Source organism: Arctopsyche grandis, chromosome 12, assembly GCF_051622035.1.
Source record: "Arctopsyche grandis isolate Sample6627 chromosome 12, ASM5162203v2, whole genome shotgun sequence".
In the NCBI taxonomy this organism is placed as follows: domain Eukaryota; kingdom Metazoa; phylum Arthropoda; class Insecta; order Trichoptera; family Hydropsychidae; genus Arctopsyche; species Arctopsyche grandis.
Genome location: NC_135366.1, coordinates 20,609,637 through 20,626,115, shown reverse-complemented (window position 1 = coordinate 20,626,115; position 16,479 = coordinate 20,609,637). Strand labels below are relative to the sequence as shown.

The window sequence follows — 16,479 nt, the reverse complement described above, 5'->3', positions numbered from 1 at the left end:
ATTTTACATTTCGGCTGGAGGTCCACTGAATTTTGAGGTCCTAGTCTTCAGCCTAGTTATCTAATAGATAAATCCAGTTCTGGATGTATTACAAATGAAATATTATAAAGTTTTACATTATGAATGTTTAACCCTTTGCCCGCGTCACCAAATTTAGCGAACATGCCCTGTACGCGGTTGCTTTTTTGCGGATTTTGCTATCGCGTTTTCGACTATAAATATAGGTTGTAATATTTTATAAATTATTTTAGCCTATATTGAATTTTTTTGACTACTGCCATCTATTGAATTTGGTAAAGTATACATTTAGTAATATTTTCAACCAAGTTATAAAATTTTAACACAATATACGGCTCTTATACAGGTTGGAACTTCCAAGACATCTATGCGTGTCTCACGCGCTGAGGGCATGTTCGCTAGGACATGTATAGTAGTCGTACGCGGTGGAAAGGTTAAAGATCCACCATTATACTAAGAAAGAAAAGTCTGGATCTAACTACTTACTACAGTGGTAGCCATGGGGGCTTTTTTTAGGCGTGAACCTTTTATTTTCGACTAATAAAGGACGAATACCGGCCAAGAAATTGATATTGTTCTGGCATTGTTTTGAAAGGAAATATCTAAAATTAATACTTATGGACTTTTTTCTCTAAGCAAGACATTATTTAGCTACCAGCAAGCGGGGATGTTCATTTTATTTAAAAATAATACTCTTAGTAGGAGCCGAATAGTTAAAAACGGGAAATAATGTTTAATACAGATGAACTGATGGATGTTGTTAAATGTACATAAAGTGCAAGCATAAATACAAAAGTAGGTATAAACCTCCCAGACAAAAAGAAAAAAAACGATGGATCTTATCTAAAACATTAAACACGAAAATATTTACATTGATTTATTTTATTACAATACATATCATATTTTATATTGAAAACCCCTTTCAACTACATCTATAGAAAAAAATAGGCCAATAGAATAATACTGGAAAAATGAACTATGCCCAAAAAAATTCCGCGTGGCCACCTCTGACATACTACATTTCACACACTGGAAACGAGATGATCAAGACATAATCCTAATTTCATATCTTTAGAAAGCATAGTTTCAGTAGGAATTCTATCTAACCGGTACTGGAAATGTAGGTATCTTTATTAGGGAAAAGCGAATTTTCCGGGTTCACAGTAGTGAGTAGTCGTATCTATGTGCGGGTGGCAAAGCACCCTCTGAATCGCCAAAACAAAGAGGGGGTGGAGGGAGGGCGAGTGCCCTCAGGATCCAACGTCAACAGCCGGAGCGGTCTAGACGGGAGTTTTCGCAAACCCCACTCTCTCCCTATTCCCGCAGAATGTGCATACCTCTCGGCAAAGGGGAAAACCTGAGGCCAACGAACTGAAAATCGTTCACATTAACAAATGCGCCATGACGTCGCAGATGATACAAGCGTCAGCTTATTAAATTAAGGTTCAAACCTCTGCTGTCGATCGATCGATCGGTCGTTTGCATGTGTGACGCATATCTGCCTATTTGGATATCACTTTTTTTTTGTTTTTTTTTTTTATGTAGGTACATACGACAGTTTTATCAAAAATGAAAATAATATGTAGTCATAGAATATAATTATTACAAATATCAACAAGTCCATTGGCACACACTCCAGTAATTCAGGAACTATGTATTAGTAGGCGTTTTAAAAATTATTTCAGCAGCTCTTTCGCCAGTTGCTTTGATCTCAGAAACGACTTAAAATAAGATTTCGCTGTAAATTTAATTTCATATGAGCCAAAAGTTCCAGGGTTAGGTGAGTATGAGTACACGGTGATTTATTCAAACAAATGTATTTTAGAATACGAGTATTTTGACGAAATAGATCTATCTATTTCGTCAAAACCAGAGATAGGCGCGAAAATGCGCTGAAACGGGTTCCTATTATTAACCTTTTTTTTGCTCTCTAGAGAGCAAAAAAAAAGGTTAACAATAGAAATTGACAAAAGAAACCCATTTATTTCGAGCTGGCACATCCTAGCGCCGCTCACTGCTTATAACTAAAGCCCGGACCCTGAGGGGGCTGTATATTGTTCAAATGTTGTAAATGCATTGTTAAAGGTTTGCCGAACCTTTTTTACAAAGGATTTACAACAATTGAACAATAAACGGTACGCTTCCGGTCCTACCTCTACTTATAACTAGACTACGGATAGAGAGCGTGCTTTTTCCAGGAATCGGGGCGGTTTGGCTCTATTTACAAAGCTAGAGTGCAAAAAAAAAAGGTTCGGCGAACATTTAACAAAGCATTTACAACAATTGAACAATCAACGGCGCGCTTTGGGTCCGGAGTCTACTTATAACAGTATTCAGAAAAGTATTCTGTAAAATATATGATCGAATATGGTACTTTCAGAAGAAAATACGTCTTTGACGTCATAAATTGTCAATAAATATGAATAATAAATACGGTTCTTTCTGCAGTACCAGTATGTAGCTATACAGATGGGGTAGACGAATAAGATGAGATCAGCATATGAGCAGATTCCAGTAGTAGCTTGAAATATGTAAGTTCATCTGACAAAACTCAATTAAAAAGCACTACAAACTCTGGAAAAGAAAAATTTTCAGCAGCATTTTAATATACAAACTTGAATTATTTCAGAATCATTTTTTTACAGATTTTTCTCACGGTATGAATGGATTTTATCATATTGATCATCGCGAAAATAATTTATCTATATTTAAGTCTATTCTCACCATCGAGCATTGCCAAGCAACAGTCCGGTACAGCAGTGTACGGAAAAGACTACTTTTATTCATACTATACAGACAAGTTTTGGCCGTGTACAAGGCAAAATCGGCTTAAACATACATCACAGAGGACGATGGTGACACGTATCACTGTATAATGTGAATAGATTCTGTCGGCTACTGCTGTTACGTCTACGCCACGTACACATTAAAGGCGAAAACACACAGCAAGGAATGTGGCACGTGAACGTCGACAAGTTCTCCTATATTTCTTCAAATATGGGATACACCGTTATCGATCACTGTCAAGCAAGGATAAATACATGGATACAATTTTACCGAAATCACTCCAGGGGGTAATTTTGGGACGGCTTGCCACGAATCTGTGCAAGGCACGCCACATTTTTTTCGCGCGTTTAAAAAAAACATGTGCCACAGAATACTTTTCGTACTGCTGTTTACGTGCAGTTACGTGCAGTTGAAATGTGAATGCTTAAGACCTTTAGTCGTAGTTTCCGATCATTCATAAATTAGAAGTACATATTCCAATCGAAACGTAACACGGGTCACAGAATGATAACCTTACTCCGATCGCGAAAATAATCACGAGGGTAATTGCCAAGAATGGGCAAAGCGAATCGCAATAGTTTCGAAACTACTTCGCCATTACGATTTGCACAATTAAAAAGAGCGAGAAAAAAACTGGCGGACGAGCTACATAACTTTTACTGATAAACACGATATTGCCAAAGAATTGAACCGTTATGTGTGAAAACGAGCATCGACAAGAGCACAGGTGATAATCGAGTGGAGCAACAGCACGCGATTGCGGATATCAGTCTCTAAAGAAGCCACTTCACAATAAACTAATGAGTCATTTATACCAAATACTGTTACAGATCAACAATGCCTAGTTTAACAATTTAACGTTTATTGTTCCAATATAAACGATCGCTGCATCGGATAGGAAGTCTCGCGAACGGCAGTGGGCTAAATATTATATATACACACACACACACCAGACTCAACTCAAATATTGTATATAATTAATTCAAATGTGAACTTCTTCAATGACGACATGGACGTTTAGCCCGTTTAATCAACACTGTTTATTATCATGATGTTTTAACGGTCACGGTTTAGCAATATTGTTGGATCGACAGAGCATACAGTCTTCGAACACGAGACGCACTAATGCCCTAAGCCCAGTTACGAATGCTCACTAGGCTTAGGGCATTATTTTGTAAATGCAAAGAAGTGAAGTGAAGGTCCATACAACGGTATGAAAGTTGACAGATGCATGCAAAGTGTTGTGAAGCGAGAATTTGAGCCCGCATCATTTCTTGCGTCCTGTTCCTAAAATCAGACTATTATTTGTATCTGTTTCACGGGCAGATGCAGCATGGATAGGTCCATTGTGGGCAATGATTTCAGTTTTATAAAAAAAAATACTGTTTCCTGGCAACAATGCTCACCAAAACTGACAGTAAATATTACTCGTACCTCGAGATGTATGGACCCACTCCGCTAAAACTTTAAGAACTGAAAGACTAATCTTTGTCTGTTAAAGAGAGGATAAAGTCCTTAAAGTCATCTTTCATCCTGCTTGCACAACGCCAGTAAGGCACACAGCTTGGATCCTACTGGCACACAGTTTTACTTGCATGTGCGCCAGTAGGATGCAATATGCGGGAAATCTAAACGTAACAAGTTCCAAAGCTAATTTAACCCTCTAAGCAAGGTCAAAACCCATCCCATTAGATATTTAATTAAACCAAGATTAGAAATGGGGAAAATGAAAAATTTTGTCTAATTTTCTATAAAAAATATTGATAAGAGAGTGCCGGCATTTCAAATAGTTTATATCTTTAGGTAACTATTCGTTATTATTTATTTATTTTTAGACACCGAATCGTACGCGGTACGGCACATCTTTATTTAGACAGTTTTGCATCAGTGGCGTGCGGTGAAATTCTCCTTGTTTTTGTCGCACAGCCTTATTTACGCGTGTGCGAGCAGGATAGAAAGGGACTCGGTATGACGTCACCTAGTCCTACTGTATCCCGCTCGCGCTCCAGTGAGCAAGACTGTGCGACCAAAACAGTGAGATTTTAACGGCACACCACTTTTTAAAGCACATGCAAAAAACGCTGGCATGCTGTCTGTGCTGTCGCGATCTTCCAAAATTCACCTCCTGGAGTGTTTTCGTTAATATTTTATCCTTGTATTGAGTGATCAATAATGGCGATTCCTATATTTGAAGAAATATAGGAGAAACTTGTCGAAATAATAAGATAGTACGAATTAACAATGGGGGTATTACACTATCAATACGGATCGTGATTCTAATATCGCGGATTTCAAAACGATCCAGATTCGCTACTGATAATCACGATACTTACCTATTACACTATCAAACAGACCGCGTGATAATATTGATAGTGGCATAGGTTCCATTGACCTGAAGAAATATCCTTGCCAGCGAGAAACCACGAGCACGTATATGCCGTACGATTCAGTGTGTTTGCGTTTTTAGTATCTTTTGTTATTCATAAATATTATTTACAATTCTAAATTAGGCCACGATAAGGATTTTTTTTTAAAAATAACAAAATTATATAATGTAACTAAAAATGATATTATAACCATTTTTTCAAAGGGCTTTTCCAGAACGGTCCCGAATGAACAGTTGCCTCAAAATTCGTTTTACGAAACATATGGCATTTCGGGTGTTGGATCAGATTTCAAAGTATTGATTGAGTGGGCAGCAGTGCGGAACGAGTTCTCGTTAATCGAATTAACTCTCAAAGTGCAGTAGCCACTTGGTCAGCTGCAATTGACATTACGTATGTATCCCCACTCCTCCCACGCGCTGTCATTAACTTGCGCAAACTGTCAAAATCGCAGTGGGCACGCGCCGACCCTGCACTCTCTCCTTCCCCCCCCCCTCCCTCCCTCTCTCCCGCCCCTACTATCTTTATCCATAGGGTTGTTGTCTTTTATGGTTTGCATTTGCGCCGCGTGACGGGGCACGAGGTGTCAACAACCTCGCGAGCCGCCACTGAGCTGAGGGGAAAAATGCAAGAGGAAACCTGCGCACTCGACTAACGTACATAGTCGTGTCCACGTACGAGACGACAATGAAAACACGGGTTCTGCAGATGCGAATGCACTCTGACATCGGTATAATGTCACCCTCAGAATAATCCAGTCAGTTTTCTCAATACGGCAAAATCAAATCGAGCACGTATTCACAAAGTGCGAATCATAAAAATTATTTGTATATATCAACTGCGCACAACATAACTTGGTTCACTTGGGGAGGGGTCAGATTTACAAATGAGCCGATAGTCTGGGTCGCATCTATCTGATTTCAAGATTAGCCTGCTTTTTACGGTTACATTTTTTTTTAATCTCAGGTTTGTATAATGAACTCACACAAACCAAATACAGTGGTAAGTAAGTAACGTACGTTCATTGCATTGTAGCAGTAAACTAGTAAACTCTTTTGGATCGTACTACCGAGTGGTTTGTAGGGCATGGGATACGCGCTAAATTGAATAATCGGCGACGTATTACAAAACAATGAACTTTACCATGGTAAAACCAGTTTAACTTTGCAGGTGGTAGATTTTAGTATTATTTTACAGCACCTGTTAGTCGTGGTTTTGTGTTAGAATTGTGATGAGTAATGCTAGGAAGTAAGAGCTGACAAAAGATAAACATAGTTATGTGTCATAAAAAGTATAGAGATATATTCACCTTTCTGATTTTTACAAATGCTCAAGGGCAATAAGCGATAAAGATCTTATTGTGATCATTATATCTAAAAAAAAAAAAATACAAATTAATATTATCGTTCCAGACCAACTTAACTCCCTACAGCTAATCAGCTGTAGCCTTTCGAAATTTAGACAATATACTCTGATATCACTGAGCAACAAAAGAAAAATACTGGAGCGGAGACTAATTAATATTTATTAAGTTTGACCCACTGAATTCGAATATGACAATGATTTTTGTTGGCTTCGACTCGTTTAAGAGATATGAGTATGGATATGAGGTAGGATAGTCACAGTGCTATCCGTTGTTTCATTGTTGTAAATCCTTTGTAAAAAAGGTTCGGCAAACCATTAATAATGCATTTACAACCTTTGAACAATACGCGGCACCTTCTGGGTCCGGTGACTAGATATGAGCGCTTAAATAACATTCATTATATAACCTATGAGTGAAGTAAAAATATATATGAGAGATAATGAGAACCTATAATGCAAATTTTATAAGATATAGTGTGAAAAAGAAAAAGTTAGACGTTTAAACAATTAAAATCTGACAAAACGAGAGGGTGGCGGAAAGTCAAACATAAGGATACTGACCACTAATCTTCGAGGTATCCAAAATGTTCGCATTTTTAAACGTATCTATTACGATTATTTTTTACTATCGTATTGGCGGAATTGATTTAAATATCTATCGTTGACCAAACCACGCAAAATGACAAAATTTCAAAACAATCGGAAGAATGTAGGATATAATATAATATGTTGCCAGACCAATGAGCGAAGTGAAATATAGAAGAGCCTTGTCAAAAATGGGCAATATCGCGTTAATTCAAAATCTAGTATTGCTTTGTCAAGTGAATATTGAATTCAGTGAATATTGGAATCAAAAGTCAGATGTTTTTTTCTATTGATTGTAATTTTATATTACTTTGATACCTATAATTAATTATCTAGCGAATTTTAAAACAAAAATAGACTTTTTTTGTACACATTTTTTCCACAATATAATGAGCTAATTTCACTAATTTTTTACTTAACCACGTTTATAAGGATTGGTTTTTTATGTCAATATATTTTTTTTATCGAAACGTACTGATTCGAGCGGCAAATGATTTTAAATTATAATATGAAATGTTTTTTAAACGAGAACAATCCGACAAAAAATATTGTAATATTGGAATTCACTAGGTCAAACTTCGGTAAGTAAAAACGTGATTTTTTGTGTATTCAGTCTTAGGGTCGAAGATAATTTTACAGGTGCTCTACAAATCTTACAGTTCTGTAAAACAAAATTGAGTTGATGGATCCATCCATGTACATACAGCTTCATCGTCGAATGGCAGGTATAACGGGTTAATGCGTCATGGGTTACAGTAACACTATCGACGTTTGTCCCATTCAAATCACTCTATTTGCAATGTCTGCAAAAATTTGGTTATCTTGATACCACATCATAAGAGCCAAGAAAATTATTAATAGGCGTAAAGTGTACTTAATCATCGTTTCAATTGTCGTAATAGACCGGTATGTGAAACCAAATAAGCGCATCCAACAGAAATAGTTCTGGGTCAACGGAATTTATTTATTCAAATACGGAAATGTTAAACAATTCAAATTTTCCAGATCGAAAATTTATTCCACAAAGATAACGGTTACGAATAAAAGATGAATCAAACAATCCAGTGACGTCGCCGCTGTTTAGAGGGAGACTATGTAGAACCAGAGCTCAAACCTGTTTAGCCAGAATTGAACTTCAACAACGTTTCAAAAAATAGAACAAAACACATTAGCAGATACACTTTCAATCATAAAGAGGATAGGTTTTTGAGCTCTTTTTCCTATTCTTCTTTAGATTAACATTAGAATAATATAATACTGTGATTACTAACCAAATTAAAATTGTAAAATAGAAAATGATCAGTAGATCAGTAGCTATTAAAATAGATATAAGATGTATTGTGAACATAATTTCGTAATAATAAAAAGCATTTAAAAATCAAATCATAAAGAGTCGCAATCGATGATGAAGAGGGTCGCATGAAAAACATCGAACGAAGACCGACGATCTGTCACACGCAAAAAAAAACATGTGTAAATTTAAGAGTTTGATGACCTTAGTACGGTACGTCAGCCAACGGAAGGATGGGTGAGCGTTTCGACAAGTTTGCACAGTTTCAAAGACTTCGAACGTGATTTATTTGATGATTTTCATCCGAGGCTCGAGGTTAGCGATGTGGCAACACTTCTGGATCGTAACAATCGTCGGTTCGATTCGATTCTCAAGCAGCGTAACGAGCTCAAGGATATTCCACGTGTTGCCGAGGAGCTCAAACCGGTCACAGACCAACCCACACGTTTATAAATACGAACGCAATCTCGAACTGTCACATTCGATTGGTTTAATTGAAAAGCGAGTGAGTGAATTGACCGGGAAATCTGCTAAATGTGTTGTGATTCCTATATCATACAAACTCTCGAGATGCGAAGAACCGTTACGAGCTGAATAATCATCATCATCGTCGTAGCGATCCACTACGATTCTAGGAAAGAAACGCTAAATGCAACATGTGTGCACGATCGTACATACGTATGTATAACGTCCGAGAAATGGTAATTGGTAATGAAGAGCAAGACACAATTGGCCGTATAAGAGAGCTTTTATGCAAATAGGAAGTGATTGCCAACAATAAGTTGAAATAAACTATAAAATGTAATTGTCGCTGTTATTTATATTATAACGGGTTGACACGATACGAGTGCGCTAATTTGGTCACTCGAACGTTGCCACGTTACGAGTAACGTCCGAGCGACTCGGTCTGGGTTTAAGGTGCTGACACACAGAATCGTAAGCGGCACGCGTTTCTTTTCTTAAATAATTTTGCACATGCAAAAAAACTGTCATACTTACCCATGGAAAGTGATCGATAACGGTGATTTCCATATTTTATTTATTTATACAGGTTTACACCCATTTTTACATAAGTATTATCCAAGGTCAATTACAAACAACGATCATCAAACAATCAATCAATCATCATAAAGGCATTTATGCACAATTTTTTCTAGTGTTGGTAAAGTCCAAAAAATTATGAGTTGTTGTTGTTGTTGGAATCGTTTAGAGTTCCATATCCAAGGTCTAGCTAGAAACAAAGCCAGGGATAGAACCCGTACCATGTAATGCTAACCACATTACATCAGTGGTTAGCATTACATGCTAACCGCTGATCTATGTTGCTGGTTGGAGAAAAGTGGGAGAAACTTGACGAAATAATAAGATCGTACGAATTAACAATTAACGGCCTGAAGAAACGCCCTTCCCAGCTGGAAACCACGAGCACATGCATGACGTACGATTCAGTGTTTGCGCCTTGAAGCATATCGTGTCGACCCGGTATTGCATAGAGAGGAATGTATCAAATGAAGAATTGTTATAAGCTGTGGTGTCCAGTTATTCGAAGGCAATGGTTCCAAGTTCTGCCAAATTGTTGAACTTGGGATTGTCAATAAGAAGAGGTTAGTAAAAAAGATAGTTTGCCTAAAATGGATTCACGACCAACTACAGAATATATCAATTAATAATCCGTTATTATATAAATTTATAGTATTATGTGAATCGGTATGAATTGGTCCAAAAACAATAATAGAGTTAAATTCGATATCCATAATAGTGTAATCGAAAATTGAACCTAACGATTCGTCTTTTAATACTATTTCGTAGCATACTAGTTTCCTGGTATTTGAATGGAAATATTGGAAATTCTTTTAATATTTGACAATTACATACAATGGATAGGCTCAATTAATGACAAAACATTAATTGCCGCAGCAATTGTGGCGTCGTCGTATTCATCCCACATGATGCACTGAAATTAGATCGACATAACCTGGAGTCCTAGACGTGTGGCGCATCTTCCTTGATACATATTGTTACATCGCGTGGGGTTAAATGGTCTTCTTTTAGCTATGAGCAAGAGAAAGGGTTGAGCCAACACGGGAAATTCCAAGTGGGCGATCAACGAAAACAGCTAAAATTATAGTAACTACATGTAATCCCGACTTCGGTCCATGAGTGTAACCCAAGCTGCCACTAGATACAAATACAGAGGCAGTTTCCATAAAAAGAGAAGCACATTAAATAAAGAAACATACGATTACGACGCGAATCAATTGCTCTTACACGTTGTAATCGTAAACTGCATAATTATGAGACGACTAGTTATCGAAATATGTAAATCGTTGTGAGAATGGACAGGTATGTAGGTACATTCAAGGTTGTACGAACGCGACATACTTACTTAGTTCAGAAGCGGCCTTCGCAGATTTTGCGGAAGCGAATGAAAATTAAACCCGACCAATAAATAAACGATGATGAAAACGCATCTCGATGACGCTGCGCCGTTTGAGAGCGTTCTGCGATGATTTCAAATGTGGCACTCGTCCTTTGTCAGACCAGAAGTGCTGGGCGTTGCAGCGATGTGCATAGTAATGAATTCGTATTGTGTCTATTGTTCGAGTGACTATCAAAGTGCAATCGTAAGCGAATTCATAATGTAATTGTACATACGAACTAGTTCATATATGTATGTAATAATGAAAATACCGTTGTTTAAAATTTAATTTCGCGCGCGCGCGTGTGTGTGTGTGTGTGTGTGTGTGTGTGTGTGTGTGTGTGTGTGTAATGTTATGAATTGTGAAACATAAACAAGCTTAAAAAAAATAAAAAGGTTTCATATGTGTATATATGAACAATTATGCACATTGAATAAATAAATACATAAATCATATCATGCGTTAGTAATAATAGTTAGTCACTGATTAGTTTCCCCACGTGAAGATTTCTTTTTCAAATAAAGATACGATAAAAAAAATACACTACCAACCCAAACTAAAATACAAAACAATTTTTGAGGCACTGTAATACTATGAAATTGATTAAAACGAGGCCGTCGCGTCATCTCCGACATTTGCGATGCCCAACCGTACACAACAAACAAATGGAAAATCTGACTCACTTCCCAATCCGATTTTCAAAATTTAACATAAGATCAAAGGCCCAATTATCGCATAATACATACCTAATAATGAGTCAGATTTTTCATACGATGTTCAATTTCTTAGAGCAGGCCTAAATGACATGGCAGCCTCGAATGAAGACCAACATTAAATTAAAAACGCCCAGCTTATAGCGAAACAATCAATGCTACATACATACATGTCTTAACAAATGAATTCAATCGATTATTTTTGATATTGCTAGTATAAAATAAAAAAAAATTACAAAAATTCTAATAAATCACATAGTTCATTTCAAAATATGAATGATGATGATTTAGCGTTAATAAGGAGTTAGTAATTAACTGCTCGTTATGTGGATGACTTCTCAGGCATGCAAAGGAGATGATAATTTTATATGAGCGTGTGGGATGAAGATGATGATGATACACAATTAATTAGTTGAAGTGATAAAGAGTACAGCACAGATATCGAGGATTTATTGTTCTGATTTATTGTGAGACATCGGAACTGAACTCTTACTAAAAAAAATAAGACAAATGAAACTACACTGAATGTGATGACGATCCCAATAACCACTGACGGCTCGTAATTCAACACGGTCCGACAAAATTATAAAAATTGCTTTTTTTTTCTTCCTAAAAATATATATATATATATATATATATATATATATATATATATATATATATATATATATATATATTATTTAAGAAACATTGAGACAACAGAGGAACGCGACGAGGTTAAATATATTGCACGGTGTGAAATTTTGATCGATATCGACGAGCCGCCAATGGCAATTGATTTTGCACAAATAAGTTAATACAAATGAGAGACAAAGAAGCAAAGGGACACATACGATTAAAACATTCAAATGTGAAACGTTTAATCTGACGTACGATACATCCAGAGGCGTAAGTGGAGGTAAGGCAGATGTGGTCTCCTGCCGGGGCCCTGGGTACCACCTTTAGGAGCACAAAAATACCATTTATCAGAGGGGGAGGGCCTCAAGTATGAAAATACAAATCAAACATAATCAAACAATTCCAATCATGGCTTATTCCAGAACAGTGTCTCTATACAGTTCGACGTACGGACCAACACAACAATATCAGCGAAAGTCATTTTAATACATACATATAAATACACTGTTCTTGAATATTAATTTAAATTTTGATATATCGCGATTTTTTTTAAAAAATATATAAATTCGTTGAAATAATACAATAAAAAAATAAATAAACGCGAATATAACATCAGAAACAGGCATACATATTTTATTCCAGGTCGACGTCACAAAAACGTTTCGTGTCATAAATGTTTTGAAAAATATAGCAAATAATAATAACAAAAACATATATACCTACTATATTCGCGACGCTTTTATCTGTAAATAAAACATGGCTGAATGCCATTTCGTGCCGAAAAAAAAAACTGTTCAGTTAACTCGTTAACAAATTTCGATTTGATTACATCAGTTATCCCTGAAAGACTTCATTTTATATTACAAAAAAAAAAAAAACAACAAAAAAACAAGCATGCTGCAACAATTACGATTTAAACAGTATGCATAATTCAATACGTGTTTGGTTGTAATAAACAACGAATCTATCAAGCATGCTGTGCGCAAAGGTTAATACCGGGTTGACACGATGCGAGTAGCTTGTAAGAGTAAATTGGACGTTCAAAACGTTCAAAAACGAAAGAATCACCAGATTCCACGCTACGAGTAACGTCCAAGTTACTCGCATCGTGTCAACCCGGTATAAGATTCGCGAATACAAGCCTCTAAATCGAGAGTGAATTCACGTGCATAGTGGCGCAACCAGAAACGACGAAAACACACTGAATAGTACGTGTTTTTTTTTTAGATACTTTTAAACATACGAAATGCAGCACCCCTAACCATGGATATGTGGTACACAGTCCCAAAAATCACCTTCTGGTGTTTTCGGTGATATTTTATCTTTGTATTTATCATTGCTTGATAATGATCGATAACGGTGAATCCCATATTTGAAGAAATGTAGGAGAAACTTGTCGGTTTCATATGGATATATACATACACGTGCGACCTCCCAAACATATGCGTTCTGCACGTGCAACTACACCCGAATTCGGTTTGGGGAACACCCACTGGTCACAGCGGGAAGCCAAGGACGTGACGTCCCGTACCACTCAGTGTGTTTTCGCCCTTAGGCTACAGAGGCGACACGACAGACAGCGAAGAGCTAACTGTCAACAGAATAATTAAAGCGTCCTCGTCGCATCGTGTCACATCACTATGCACGTATATCTCGTCAGAGATGAACACATACTTTCAATATAATTAATGGAAATCGTGTTGCACTCACTCGAGTAAAGTTCAATTTATCAGTTGAGATACAAGTGTGCATCGCTATATAAATATACACCGATTTGTTTACACAATCATAAATTTATCTAATGAAAGTGTCGTGTTTTACTCTCATACGCACATGCACACTAAAAAGCTCGTGAAAGGTTTCAGATTTACGTCACAGCAGACGCAATTATCTCTCCTATGCTTCTATTTATAATTAATGTTTTTCGAGAAAGCAATATGTATTCGTAATGAGCAGTTTGTGAGTAATTTTATAATTGAAATTGGCTGAAACTGTTTATATTATTAGCGGATTAGCGATACATACATACACATATGAAGTGTTGTTTTTTTTTTATTATAAATATATGAATTTTTAATGTTACCATCTATGATGAGAGAAACAATGTAGTAGATGCTTGATGGTGAATTGATATAAACACTTTAAAGTCATACCTGAAACAAATAAAAGGGAATGTTAATTCAATGTAAAATATTAATCAAGTTGTGTACGATATGTATTTGTATGATATTTATGTATGCAGCTTCAATCAAATCCGTAGATTATTGGGATGCGAATATGTACGACGTAAAATTCCCATAACTTGCGGTCACAGATATATGAAACAACAAATCGAGCAACATTCGAACTTATAACTAGTCACCGGAGTCTGAGGGGGCCGTGTATTGTTCAAAGGTTGTAAATGCATTGTTAAAGGTTTTCCGAACAATTGATAGCACTGTGACTATCCTACCTCTACTTATAACAGTATTCTCAAACAGATGATCTTAAACCCGAGTTTGTACACGACCGCAGGGTATCACCGATAAACTTTGGTAAACTTGATTGTTGACTACGTAGTTTGTCTCTAGATGCGAGTTAGTACCGAGTTTGAAACGTGCAACCTGATTGGCTAGATTACTTTTCCCGTATGAGTATTGCCTCTTGATAAATAAAAAAAAAATAGGGGTGGTTCATTCGATTTCAATAACAAGTTATTTTATTATTAGAATTTGAGCACAGGCGGCCGTCAAAAAATGGATGATTTAAATAGCTGACATTTCATTGTGTTTGGTGAGCGTATTGATTCCGGCGAAATCTCCTGTGGAGCAGAGGTCAAAATTGCCTTTCATATAACTTTTTCACACTATGGTGAATTGTGTATTTTATTTTATTTCATAGAACATGAACACTCGCCTTTACAGATCGCTCCAGTGCACTGAAGTGTGCAGATACAATACAATCAATATATGTACATAAGCATTTTACACAACGTAAATTCATACAAACATTCACAGGACGCTGAATAGCTTGAGATTAACAAGAGAGAGATAGGAAAGAAGATACCAATTTTACAGGAACCGTTTCAATGAAAAATTGGCAAACTCTGATGAGAAACGATCGACCTGGAGCAAAAACCAAGGTCTGACCAACAGCGGGACCATTCTGACCATTCTGACCATTCTGACCATTCTGCTCGAAAGCATACTATGTTAACCACGAGTCCACGCCGCTGGTTATAAGGCGAGATAGTCCCCGAAGTGACGAAATCATTTCGAAAATGAAAGACATTTATTTTGTCACGGTACATGCTCCGCCTGTATGTCACCGTACGAAGTACTCACTCACCATGCTCCGTATCTCTTTCTCTCCTTGAAATCGTGGAAAGAGACGCGGCATATTATATTTAAAAAAAATTTTTTTTTTTGAAAAAAAAAATTTTGAATTTTGAATTTATTCTTTTGATTATGTCGCCATATCATTATGGAGGCTTTCTTTGGGGCCGTCGTCACCAACAATATTACTTACAATATTTTCCATATCCAGTTCCAAAATTGATCCCCTTTGATCCGAATTGCGATATTTTACCAAGTGCATTAATATGTGCACACAGGTCTAGGGCCGCCGAGAGGAATTCCAGGCCCTGAAAAAATAATTGTTGGCAAAACGCCAATCCAATTATTTTTAAAACGTCAGTCCATAGGCCTGGAAAACGCCGACAGGCGTTGTATTTTGAGCATGTACAAAGTAAACAAAAACACTACCCGCTAAGCCTTTCCAGGTAACATTGCATTGAAAATGGGTTGTAATCCAACGTTTATAAAGATTGTCGTGTAATTCATTTGTCAACGTTTATAAAGACTGGTTTACACCGGAATTTTTGAATTTATAACCATTGTAGATTTTCCAATAATAAAAATCCCTAGCTGCCGAGTATCTTAGATTGTGGCTTGGCATTTAGATTGTGAGCATTACATTACAAAAATACATTCATTAAGACTTCCTTTGCTTATTTTATATTGTTGCAAGATATAATAGAGAGTCTAACCACACCTTTGCAAAACTCGAAATCCTCGGCGGTAGTGATCTGAGGTTTGTTTATATTAGCTACAATTTTTCTACCTGCTTTCTATTGGATTTAAAAATAATTCTAGTTGCAAATGTTGGCGAAATTTTCAGCGTGGCGGCTTTCAATAAAAAATACGTCAGCACTCAAAGGGTTAACAGAAAATGGAGTACTGTCGCTTTTCGACACACCGAACCAACCTTCCAACTAACTAACGAACGTAAATAATTCATAGACTTGCGGAGGCGATTAT

At 36.6% G+C, this 16,479-nt stretch overlaps 1 protein-coding gene across 4 annotated transcripts in view; it reads right to left on the bottom strand.

Annotated features, from left to right (window-relative positions):
* RanBPM (Ran-binding protein M) overlaps positions 1-16,479 on the bottom strand; it is a 42,908-nt gene that overhangs the window by 10,257 nt on the left and 16,172 nt on the right. For 3 of the 4 annotated variants that reach the window (XM_077442461.1, XM_077442459.1, XM_077442460.1), the window contains exon 2: positions 12,437-12,502. The exons of the other annotated variant lie outside the window; for it this stretch is intronic. In XM_077442461.1, the coding sequence (XP_077298587.1) occupies positions 12,437-12,443 (7 nt within the window). In that variant the 5' untranslated portion in view covers positions 12,444-12,502. The remainder of the gene's footprint in view (positions 1-12,436; positions 12,503-16,479) is intronic. 4 annotated transcript variants of the gene reach the window in all.